This window comes from Corvus brachyrhynchos, unplaced genomic scaffold, assembly GCF_000691975.1.
Source record: "Corvus brachyrhynchos isolate BGI_N302 unplaced genomic scaffold, ASM69197v1 scaffold14, whole genome shotgun sequence".
In the NCBI taxonomy this organism is placed as follows: domain Eukaryota; kingdom Metazoa; phylum Chordata; class Aves; order Passeriformes; family Corvidae; genus Corvus; species Corvus brachyrhynchos.
The window spans coordinates 5,288,791-5,302,011 of NW_008239110.1; the positions used below are offsets into that span (position 1 = coordinate 5,288,791).

Genomic DNA, 13,221 nt, shown 5'->3' on the forward strand with positions numbered 1-13,221 from the left:
TGTTTTCAGTATCAATGAAATCAGAACATCACTGTAATTCTGTTTGATAATTTTAACTTAGTTTGTTAGAAACTATTCCCCTGAACCAATAGCTGACCTCCAAAGCATTCCAGCTTCCTGTGGGATAACAAGGAATAATATAAAACATTCTACTGTAAAATAAGCATGGCTGGTGTGAATTTTGTTCCTGTGCTGTCAGAGACACAAACCTACAGCAAGTACTCAGCAGTGATCAAATAAATATCCAGAGACCTTTTTCTAACAGACAACTCAGCAACTTCAAACAGATTTCTTGAGCTAATTCACTTGTGGTATGGGCCGATAAAGCAGTGTTAATCTCCTGTTTTAAATCACAGCTCTGTCATAAGGCTCTATTAATCTCTCCCAAGTTATAGAGTGTCTTAGTGGTAGGAAATTATATTTCTAAATTGAATTTTGTTCTCTTTCAGTGTAGCAAGAAATATTTTTCAGACTTCTAATAGGAACTGTAAAACCTACGATGCCAACAATACGTTTGAATAAATAAAAGCCATAATTTAAAGCCACTTTCTTCCAAGCCCCAACATCACAGCAAAATAACAGAAATTGGTTACCTACAAAGAAACTAAACACAAGATTTTAAATTAAAGTGAAGCAGATGGTTAACTTTTTTATCTTTTTATAGCAATTGGATTTTCTTTAAAAAATTTTTCATAGTCAAACAATCTCCAGGCGCTAATAAAACGCTTATTGATTCTTAGTATATACACTTACTCTACAAGATGTCCTAACCCACAGTTTCCATTATTTTTAACGGAAACAAATACCCTTTCCATAAGTTAGTGCCCCTTTGTTTCACGGGAGACAAATTTACAGTAAGTAAATATCTCTGCATTAAATTTACTATGGTTAAGTTAAAATTAATAACCACAGGTGACAAAATAAATTAATTTTATGGTCAGCAATAGAGCTGCAGGGTGGGTAGTGGTAGGAGGCAGCAGAATGTAACTGCAGCATCGATAAAGTTTATGGCCTTTGCTTTCCAAGAACAATCCCACAGCCTCCATAAGGTTTAGATAGACTTGCCCCACAGGCTTATTTGAATCTTACCTACTGCTGACCATTGCCACCTCACCGAGTGCAACAAACAGCACTGGTCAGTGCTTAGATCAGAAATACTGCCTGCATTAAATTTTTTTAATGTCTGCAGTAAATACAGAGAACTGTTACACATCAACATATTAGGAGTTGTATTAGGCAGAGTGTTCAAAGCCACATGACCACCACTCAATTCATATCAGCTTTGCAGTCAAACCCAAATCCAGGTAGTACAAGGAATCACCTTGACTTACCAGCTTTGAGGTAAGATGGATTCAAGGCAATTCAATTGCACTTACATGCAATTTATGTTAAAAAAATAAAACCACAAGAACACCAAACCAAAAAAACCACCTGTGCTTGCTATGGATTTATTCTCTCTCTGTAGTAATTAGATTTTTCTCACAAAATGAAAGTCAAAATACTTACCACAAAGCTTTTTCTTTGGGAGAGGCTGTGGGGTGGGACGGATGGTGTTACCTTTTAAGTTCAGCTGGGAAACATGGTGTAATGACTGAATACTACTAAGACCACAGCAAGATTGGAGCAAGAAGTGCTCCAGTCATTATAAGCGACTGCTGCTTCGAGTTTAATTTTAGCTGTACTTTATTAACTGTTCAGAGTATTAAACTTTCCTGTTTTCAATCCTATGACAAGGGTCTTGGAGTCTCCTTCGACATCACCAGGATCTTCCTGGCTGCATTTTCTAATATGTGCCAACCTTTAAAACATCTGTCCTAATAATCAAGAGCTGTTCATGAAAACTGGAAATAGCTGTGAAAGCTAAAGGAGAATTAATTTTAAACATTTTTCAAGGCTGATACAGGCATTTGCTTGGTGTATGTGCAGGGAGAGCAGTCTCATACACACACAAAACAAGCAATAGGAGCCAGCTGAGGGGGCTATGGTGGAGCCCATCTCAGACTACTGGTTCCTTTGGTGCCATGAAGTAAATAAGATTTGATGCAGAGCAAAAATATAACTAAAATGTTTCCACAAAACAGAGCTCTTTCTTTTTGACCTGTTTTCTTTGTAACAAATGGAAAGATAATTCTGTCAATAGAAAAGCAGGGAAAGATGAGAGAGGGAGGAAGGAGGAGAGAGAAAAGAAAAAGCAACAGAGGGAGAAGGGCAGCTGCAGCCACCGAGGCTGGAAAGAGGGAGCACATCCCAGAGCTGGCAAGCCTCAGGTGAGGATTGCAGCAGCCCTCCTGCAGTTTCTGCAAACAATTAGAAATGAAAGGAGCCTGTTCTTGTCGATGCATCCAAAGGGGCCTCGACAGTTCTTACAGTCCCTTTGTTTGCCCATCAGGCTTCTCCCTCAAGACATTAATTTTATCCTGTTTTAAGTAAAGTTGTTTTACTGACACATTTGAGTGATGTTTGCAGTCCCAGCTCTGAAACAAAGAAATTATGCATTTAGCAGCCTCTGCACACCACATTTCTGTGGAAACTTCTTCCCCAGTTTGCCCTAGGTACCCTGTGATAAGTAGCAGAAGAAATGTCTTATCAAGACACTGATGTTTTCCCTGGAGACTGCTGATCAGAGCCTTTTCCTACCACAACTGAGATCCAGCAATAAAGAGGAAATACGGTCTTAGGACAACATAAGCAGAAACACATGCTCCTCTAAAATTCAGAATTTTAAGAACTTCTCAAGACTATATGTGAAAATACATAGTGCAGGACAGATGTTAACTTTTGTATTTCAAGATGGTCTTATACATGGAGAAAGAGAATCTAAAGAGAGTAAAAGGTTCCTTAAAGGTAAGTGTCCTCATTTGTGTTACCTGAATTCAGTAAAGATTTAGATAAACCACTGCTCACAACATAAATTTAGCAGTTTGGCAATAAAAAAAAGTCAAAAACGGGAGGAAATTACAAAGCATGTTATTCAAAGGTCAAACTACCATAGACAGCTGTCTACAAGAAAAAGGCTAACATACAAATACTAAATTCATTAGAGGAGAGAGGAATTAAACTAATTAACTCTGTATTAAATACTATTCATTAGAGGCATATTGTATGATCCTCCTATTCCAGTAACTTATACCAATATACAAGCAAGAGACCATTTTCTTGAACAAGTCATTGATAAAAATTATGCTTTTGCCCAAAAGTTAAAAGCCTTTGGAATCTCAGCAAAGGTTTCTGAATAAAGACCTCCCCTTACTCACCAAGTTACATGAGTATAATGAACAGGTTATCCCACATTTGGCCTTTGGCAGCTGGAAGACCTGGTATTCTACACAGACGGAAATCAGATAAAAATGTCAAAATAATTAAGTTCCCTTACTTAAGCAGGTTCAGACATACTGAACTAGTACAGCTTTATGGTCCAGGATCAGAGCAAGTAGCTGTCCTAAGGCAGCAAAATCAATGGAAATATTTTAGATACTTGGGACTCCTTTTTTTTTTAGGGATGGTAGAAGTTGATGTTTGGCATAAATCACCACATGTGTCACCTTCAAAATTGGAGACCTTCAGACCCTGCAGATTCTTTGCTGGTTTACTGCTTTCTATCCTGCCTTCCACTTGCTCAGAAGCCTTCCTGATGCTGTGAAGTTTGATTTGACTGAAGGGGAGGATAATTGCATGAAATTTAAAGATCTAATATTCCACAGGCACAGGGAAAATGAGGTATGTTTTTAAAAAGTAGCATCTCTGTAGAGCTGGAGGATAACACTCTGGATGAAGAGACCAGCACATTTCTGGAAAAATCAAGGAACTCATGTTCCTTGTTCCCCCAATTGCTGGGTTTTTCTTTAAGTGCCACCTACTTTGAACACAGACCTAAAGTCTTTTCATGTACGCAACTGCTCATCTGACAAAGATACAAATGCACAGGGCTTTATTTTATTAAACCAAAAATCATATCCATAGCAAATACATATTGAAGGTCCAGATTAGATTTAGAGTCAGAGTCTCTATCTACATAAGACAAAAAAATGCAGACTCTAAGTATAGATTGCACTAGTGAGAGCTTGTACGTATAGGAAAAAGGTAGGATTGACACAAGATGGACTTTTGGGATGAGTTCAACTTTAGGTGGTTAGTCTTGGGACAGAAGTTGCCAGGTGATGTTGAATGGATACAGAAAAAGACTCAAATAAGAGGAGTATGACGCTCACCATCAAGGCTTCTGAAAATTAAATTCACTTCTGCTTCAAGGAGAAAGTAAGATTTGCCATAGGATAACTCCTACTGTTTAAAGCAACTTTTCAACTTTGTCAGAAACTGGAAAGCAATGCTTAGATCCTTATTTATCTGAAAGTCAAGGAATCAGCATTAAACCATGGGGATTTCCCACCTTATCAAAAGCACCTCTCCATTCAGACCATCAGTGTCTGGGTGTAAAAGCCTCCAGCATCAAGGCTACGAAGGCTGACAAGATGGTGCTTCTAGGGCAAGCACCTGAGTCACACTTGTATGGAGCATCCCCACCAGTTCACTGGTTATCAGACATGACTGCTTTCCAGACAGACCGCAGGAATGAACATATTCCCCCACACATTACCAAGCATATTGTCAAGGTGACAGGGGAGGACAAGACACTGAAGCAGAAGCAAGCCTTGGAGAGAGTTTGGTTGATCCCAAGCCCTTCTCTTACCATTTTCAAAATTAGTGACTGGTGAGGACTAAACAGCATTTTCAAGATAGCGAGGTTTCCTAAACACAAGTTTATGACAGCCATCTGCTCCAGTTTGCTCCAGCTGCCAGAAGGGCTCAGCAGGATGGGCGAGACAGAAGAGCAAGCACACTCCTGAGACCCCACTCAAGGACGGTCCCCAAGGAACAGAACTAAACTCTGGGTAAAAATACGAACACTACATCTGGACACTTCCACATATCCCTGCCAAACTCATCTGCTCTGCACGGCATCACAGAGACACACAAAGGCTGTCTCCTTCCCTCAGAAGTTTGCAGTCTAACTGCAATAGCACGGCCTACGTAGAGAGACATGAAGGGATTCACTAAGGTTGCAAAGGGGGTCAGTGGCAGATGCAGACATCAAACATGAGCCACGGCAGTCTCCCTGTCATCTGCCTGTCCATTGAACTTTGCTGTCTGTTAAGTACAAAGATACATGACAGAGCAAAAGCCCCTGGTGAACTCACATCAAACCAGTCAAGACTGAGTAACCGAGAAGCTTGGTACTGGAAACAAGACAGAGAAAGAAGCAGAAACAAAACTCACAGGCCAGCAGGACAAGACACGGCCAAAGGTTTGGGGTTTTTTGTTCTGTGAAAGACAGTAAGAAAAACCTTTTCTTCACACACACAAAGTGCATGTTGATATGAGCTGTAATTACACACTGCTGGACTTTTAGACAGTTTTAACCAAAGTATTAATGCACCTTATAGAAAGCATAGCTCTACATTAAAGTTTATCACAGTTGTTCACTCATACATTTCTGTAATTTCAGTCCATTTCTCTGGTAGCGTTACCAGTGAAGATACAGGAAATTGTCACACAATACACAGAAACTGTAATGAATGGCAAAGACTGAAAGCATGTTTGCCTGGTCTAAGACAGTTCTTAAATTGCCACAATCCAGTCAATACTGAAGATGGAGATTCTAAATACGGTACAAAAAAAACACTTCCACAAAGAATCACAACCTAAACAAAGACATACAGAGACTATTTCCAAAACAAACATGCAATATAAGTAAGGTGCATTTCAAAATTATGTCAAGGTGCTAAGGACCAAAAGCACAGATATGACTATCAACTCCATGTCCTGCCTATGGAGTTTACATTTGGAGTTTTCCTAAACTGGAGACACATTTCAGCAGCTATTCATGCCACTGTGCTCAATGGGGAGCATCTCACCTGCACAGAAGGGAGCCCCTTCTCACATTCGATTTGAAGTGGTGCCCTTTCAGCAGAAGCTTAACTTGCTTTAGCAAACACTGCCAAAAAAATCTACCTTAAGGCGTGGGGGCAGGGGGGTATACCAAAATGATAATTCAGCAGTAGGCTCATTCTGAGCTAGCATCAAACAGAAAAAAGAAAATCCACCATTCTCCAGCAACCCTCCTGGCTGAGCCCAACCAGTCTTCCCAGTCTCAGTGGCAGCAGACTGCAGCCTTCAGACCAGGCAGGGAAGAAAAAAAGATCACAGCTCCAGGAGGCCCAGGCACTTTTCCCATCCACCAGCTGAATGACATATCTGTTCTCAAAACACTCCTGTTATTCCACATTTATACTCAGGACACGACTCACCTCTTTCCTGAAGATACTTTTCGCTCTCAGAAGTGTGCCTCTACCATTTATTTTCTCTTTTCTCTTGCTTATGGTCCTACACCTAAGAGCATCACTAATATGTCCCACAAATCAGGGGTAAAGCACAGTAATTGTCTCCAGGCCACCTCTCCAGACCTAATCTAATACAAAATTTAGATACCCCATAGTACAATTCCATCTTCTAGCTGACATACACCAAAAAGCCATACTGTTGGCACATCCACAGGCATCCAAATACCAATCAATAGCTGCATCACTTTGTAGAAATAAAGACAGCAATTAGAAGAATTAATCTAAAATAGTGCTTATACATTCACCTAAATATGTCAGAATAAACTTACCAGCACAAGATGTCTATTAGATACCTGTGAAATCTTCGCCCTGTGCATGTTAACTAGTATCACTCTTCAAGTATTCAGTTTTCTTTCCAATCCATGTAATTTGTAGACCAAAGGTGTTTTTATATACTGGACAGCACTAGGGTTCAGTTTCCTTTTACCAGGGGTTATAAATTTGACTAGACAGCAACAATTGCTTTTTAATCTAAGCAAACTGGTATGTCAGAGGCAATCAGTATGGCAAAGCTATCCCAGGAGTATCCTAATAATCCCAATGAATCACTTGGCGTTGTATGAAACTGAATAGTTGAACTCTTAGTGCAGAATGTCACAAGCACTTAAAGCAGCAAGCATATACAGCTACAAACAGTGAGCTCAGAGACACTTCCCTTCATAGTGTTTGCACTCCTGCTCAACTTCAGTACTTCTGGCATTAACCAGTTTCTAACCATATTAGTGTATTTTATTTTTTTTAAACTATTTCCCATGGAAAAAACCTGATACACATTTAGGGATGTTATTTGCTATTCCTACCAATAGTTATATGTTATAGTCAGAGAAAAAGAGCAGGAAAACTCTGGGTACAAAACTGGGAGGGCTCTGATATATGAGAAAATCTATTGATATAAGGTAATTAATAAAATAAGGAGACCAGTGTTTCTGATGAGAGACTTTTTAACATTGATTGACACACAAATGACACTGATTTCAGAGGAAATATTTAAATGGACCAGTGTAGCCCTCCTTAGTGTTTCAAGCCTAATTTGGAGCATTTCAAACATATTAAGTAAGCATTTAAAAAATAATGTTCTCCACTAAATTATATGCCACATATGGAAAGACATGCAATAATAATGCCACTTTTAAACCCAAATTAAAGGTGCATTCTATCTTAATTCAATTTTTATTAATATATTCTATTAGTTTAAATTACATGCAGATTTTTAAAACTGAAACTAGAAATATTGCTTTACACACATAATTAGAAATGCTTCAATCTATCTAACTGCATAGAGCTACTTTCAAATGAAACTAGCCAGTAACCTTAGATTAGCCTTAGAATTAACCTAAGTCAGTAACCTTGTACTGGGCTTCCTTATGTGGTGATTCCTACTGCCTCTAAACAACATCTAGTCCCACAGAAGTACATTAGTTCTCTTACCATCCTTAGAGTGCAAAACTGTTGTTGAATTGACAAGTGTGTCTATAAAACATGTATCACAGTCTCTAGTCTATCAGCTATATGACTATCTATACTAAGTCGGGATAAAAACAGATGTTCAGACTTGAAAAGCACTTATCTTTACAACTCCAGAATCCCTGAGGAGGTTTAATCTAGTTGATTTAAAGCTTTGGTTCTTAGCATCAGTTTAGTAGTTGGCTGATTTTACTTCTTAACTAGACAAATGCTCTTCCATGGACATGCTAAAAATTCTCAGTAATAATAGCTGCATATACAAACTACTGATTTGCCCATAAATTCTAAAGCATAGGTGATCCTAATATTTTTTTCTACTCTACACATGAAAGTCTCCAAGTCTCTGGAAAATTCAGGCCAACCACCTTCCTCCTCTCATTCCATTTTCAATCTTATTTGACTATGGAACATACAGTAGAAGTCATTAAGCTGCATTTCACAGTTTATGGTTTTAATGGTTTCGCAACATTAGATGCACAACACATTTTCAAGCATCAAAAACTATAGACTTTGCTATCTAACATTTCATAAAGATAATAAAAGCTAATGAGCATTCATGATCTATGATGTGACAAGACATCTGTTCTGTTCTTTCTGAGATAAACACTCACCCCCGCCTTGTTCTGGCACAGTGGGAGACAACAAATATAAACCAATTAATCATTTTAAACTATAAGCTATATTAAGTTATAGTTTCTCAACAGGCTTTTCATACCCTGTTGCTAACAGGGCACAGGTGTCCTAAAACCACTCTTTCAATGCAGTAATTATATCCCGCTAACTTCCCATGGTCAGCTGCAGTCAACAGCACTGTTCAGTTTCAGCAGAAAAAATCCCTGTTCAAAACAAGCAATAACAAGGTTGATGTTATACCAAGAGTCCAGTATCAAGAGCTCTCTTCCCATTATCTACATATTTACATCATGTTTTCTTATTACAGGAGGATTTTAGAGGAATTTCATTCTGATCCATTATGAGGGTAAGGAGTGTAAATGTTGCAAGAAATCCTACAAGACACGTCATAGGGGACACGAGTAACATGGGCACGGAGGCGGCAAGAATAATCTGCTTTACCATTGTGAGGCTGAAACAGGGAGATCTGTCATAGCAAACTGTTGAGAAAATTAAAACTCTGCTCTCCTTTACATTTCAAAACCAGCTGCCAAGCATTTTAGGTGAACTGTTTGAGACCAAATTCAGCTTCTTGTCACCTATAGTATAATACAGAAGTGGAAAAAAACCAAACCAATTCTTTTTTGTCTTCATTCAGCCTTGCAGTATGACTTATTTTGAACACTGCAGGAGCATGCAAGGTTTTGGCATCCTGGAAACTGCTGTATGTTACTGTAAATAAAACATGTGAAATGGAAAAAAAAAAAAATCCCAGATTGCATAGCAGTTAACGAACAACATTATTCACAGTAAAAGCTTAAAGGTAAAAATCCCAGTTTACATAAAGAAAACAAATACCCAATGCCTGACAAATACCTCGTACTGCTCAAAACACTGTCCTCCTATCGACCTACCTTGCAGAAGCTTGTAATAAAACAAGCAATAGAACCAGGGAACGAAGCACAGCCCAGCTGTGCAGGAAAGCAAAGTACTTTTGCTAAACTGAAGGATCCAAGGTAACTGAGATTTAATGTTAACACCCCACACAGCTTCAAACATCTAACCTATGTAAGTAGCCTAAGCCGCCTGCCAGAGAGAAACAGCATCTCCTCACTGACTGAAGCAACAGTCAAGCAGCTTTCCCTGGACTGTCCTGCTGGAAGTCTGCTCCTTCCACTAACTAAGAACTGGTATTCTCCTCATGTTGCAGCCACAGACTCTGCCTCAGAATTTAAACCAACATTTATACAACATGTGCACCAACAGAACCAAAAAGGAAATGAAGCTAATAAGTTCATGCATAAAGCTTAGTCCAGAGGAAAATTACTGTGGCAAGACTGAATCAGATGACCCAGGGATTTCTCTCTCACTTCCCCAGAGAGGTTATGTATGCTTTAGATTAAAATAAATAAAATCTGAAAAAAACCAGCACTAAATAAGCAGCCTAGACAAATCAGCTGGTGAACTTAGGCTACACATATATTAGCACTTAGTGTAGGAAAACATGAAGGGATCAGTAGGAAATAGTTTCTGCTGTGGACCTGAATCTTAAAATTTGCATGTTTGGTGGGTTTCCTATGACCAAATTAATTTCAGATCACCTCTTCAGATCATTTAAGCCTTGCAGACATAAATTTGATGTTCATCCATTAGCATTTGGTACATTTTTGGATCAATTTTTCTAATTAGTTTCATCTGGACAGAATCCAGTTTGCATTCTCTGAAGCAAACGCATGACAAGCAGGGATGACCAGATTAATTTACAAAGAAAAAACACACCCTCAATTGAAAAAACATACCACACACAAAAAACCATTCCTAGCCTGAATCAAAACAGTAACGCAGTCCTACCCCAGGGTCCCTACACAAACAGTTATGCAACAGCATCACAGACCCCAAAACGTGCAGCTACTTACCAAATGCTGCTGAGCTCTTGCTGTTAATTTTGGATATTATTAGTGTATCATATTCTAATTCTATATAAAATTTGACATGAGATTGTATCATAGTTTTGTCAGTTAACCTCATAAGCTTAATTTCCTTTCTAGTGCATCTATTTATGTCCATCCATGGACTGACAATGAGTTCTCAAATACTGCTTCCATGACAAATTATAGAAAGATTAATAAAATCCTGATAGAAAAAAGAATAATCTGCCCACAAAAACACACGAACTTGTCACATTCCGATTCTGGTTAAAATATTAAAATTTAATTAATACCTTTTGAACATACAATTATGTCAAGGAAAGAGTAAAGCCATTCAAACAATGGATATAGATCTTAAACAATATTTACAAATTTTAAACTGCAAGTTGACTATAAAGTCACAAATACTTTAAATATTTAGTAGAATATAGTGTAAATTCTAATATAAACTAGATAAATTCCATCTGCTATTTTTTTCAGTCATAACAGTCTAATCTTTACATACTATATACATTAGAATACTAAAAAGTTATAAAATTTTCTTTCTGTTACAATGCAAAGAAATGGAAAATACATCAGCTCTGTCTTACTGTACAATATTCCAATTGAACTTTCAGTAGTGGTCTGCAAAAATAAATGGCACTTTCACATGCAACAAGGCATAAAGTACAACTCTTCATTTGCAGTATTCCCTCTGAGTGCAAAGTAAAATGAAATGCAAATGTTATTCAGCCAAGTAGCTGGAAATCAAATGTAAACTGTGGAAAGAGATTCTGACAAACTTTCTCAGATTGAAGTAAAAAAAAAAAAAAGGCATGTAAACTGATGTCCATACAGATCTGTAATTTTAAAAAATGAAAATACAGTATACTATGAAGTTTGTTATGACAGTATCAAAGCTACCTTGACAACACAATAATGGAGGCAAAGCTGATGATCCTGTGCCAATTCTGAAGCCCAGCCCTGCCAGTGGGCTGCAGCATCTGTTTTTCTATTGACAGTTTTCAAAATTACTTCTGCCACTCAAAATTGCACATTAACAGTCAGATGAGTTTTCTAGACGTCATTACGCCATTGTGTAACCATAGCTTCCACAGTGCAATGCCACAAGAAGCCTGTCTTTCAGGATTTCTTTACTTGGATATTCAGGTAACTTGAGCATGTTGATACTGAAAAGAAAAAAAAAAAAAAGGACACCACAGTTCAGCAAAAAAAATCAACAGTAAAGATTTCTGATTAAAACTCCTGAAGAGATCACATTTATGGAAGAAAACAAGCCTGTGCTAACTTACAGTACCACTGAGCATTTGAATATATTGCAGGAAATTAAGTTGTTTTTTCACTTCAGTAAGTTGTAATACAATAATTTAACTTTAATATTCCTTTATTAATTTTGCTACCTTTAATTACACAAACTCAAGTCACAAACAATGAGCAAACATAATGTAACATCATTTGGGACAAAACCCATCACTTTCATGTTGGAGAGTGAATACTGCAGGAACTGTTTAAATTTCCTTTGGACCTTTTAATATTCAAAAGACCTGTACTTTTGACTGTGACTGACATGAAAAAGCCCTGGTTTTAAGATATTTTAATTAGAATAGTTAACATACCATGTGCTTGATGTTGGTAAAAGATTTGCAGTGTATGGTACAGCAGCAATAGTAAAATTTTGCAATCCACTGCCACCCATTATATGAGCAAAGCCACCATGAGGCACCCTGGAACTGATAAAACGTACAGAAGTTAGAGCAGTGCAATAATGTTGTAAGGCAACAAATTGTAATTTTTACACTGAAAATATCTCTTACTTAGAATAATTTGACAGTTACTAATACTTTTACTAAAGTTCCCTTTTTCTTACTGATGTCAAAATTCTCATTGTTTAAAAGCTTTTAATTACAAGACTGAATAACGTATTAGTCTACTTACATTAGGCATCATATTGTTTGACTGACATTTAAGACAATTCTACCTGCAAGAGGGACTCATTTCTATAACCAGTTTTTGTAGCAGAATGTTCATAGAATCATAGAATATTCTGAGATGGAAAGGACCCACAAGGATAGAAATCTGACTCCTAACTCTGCAGGGATCACACCCTGTGCCTGAGAGCATTGAAAACCCTTCTTGAACTCAGGCTGCTGCTCTGACCACTTCCCCGGGGAGCCTGTTCCAGTGCCCAGCCTTCTGGTGAAAGAGCCTTTCCCTAACATCCAACCTAAAACCTCCCTGACACAGCTTCAAGTAATTCATTTGAGTCCTGTCTCTGGTCACTAGAGAAGAGATCAGAGCCTGCTCCTCCACTTCCCCTCCTGAGGAAGCTGTAGACTGCAATGAGGTCTCCGAGGTCCCCCCTCAGTCTCCTCTTCTCCAGACTGAGCAGACCAAGTGTCCTCAGCCACTCCTCATACGGCTTCCCCTCTAGACCCTTCACCATCTTCATGGCCTCTCTGGACACTTTCTAACAGATTTATATCCTTCTTATATTGTGGCATTATCTCAGTTAAGACAAACATGTCTATTTATGTTTAAGAAATACTACATCCCAAAACAGTTTATTCTCTGACTACTATCTGTGGGACAAATGACTGAAGTGTCCTTGACATGCCTGTACATTTACTACTTCAGACCGAATATTTCAAGTAACTAATAAAACCATTACATCAGTCACACTATAGACCAGTGACAATCTATGGCAAAACCAGAACACACTAAAAAAATCACTAGCATCTTCAGGAATGCAATCTCACTTAATCATATTACTCAATTTTTTTTCTTTACCAACATACTATTCAAAGATTACTCCAGGTGCA

At 38.0% G+C, this 13,221-nt stretch overlaps 1 protein-coding gene across 5 annotated transcripts in view; it reads right to left on the bottom strand.

Moving 5' to 3' along the window:
- Nucleotides 1-10,666: 10,666 nt before the first annotated feature.
- HACE1 (HECT domain and ankyrin repeat containing E3 ubiquitin protein ligase 1) overlaps nt 10,667-13,221 on the bottom strand; it is a 47,314-nt gene continuing 44,759 nt past the window's right edge. For all 5 annotated transcript variants that reach the window (XM_017739698.1, XM_017739694.1, XM_017739693.1 and 2 more), the window contains 2 exons: nt 12,019-12,132; nt 10,667-11,571 (listed from right to left, as the gene is read on the bottom strand). In XM_017739698.1, the coding sequence (XP_017595187.1) occupies nt 11,469-11,571; nt 12,019-12,132 (217 nt within the window). In that variant the 3' untranslated portion in view covers nt 10,667-11,468. The remainder of the gene's footprint in view (nt 11,572-12,018; nt 12,133-13,221) is intronic.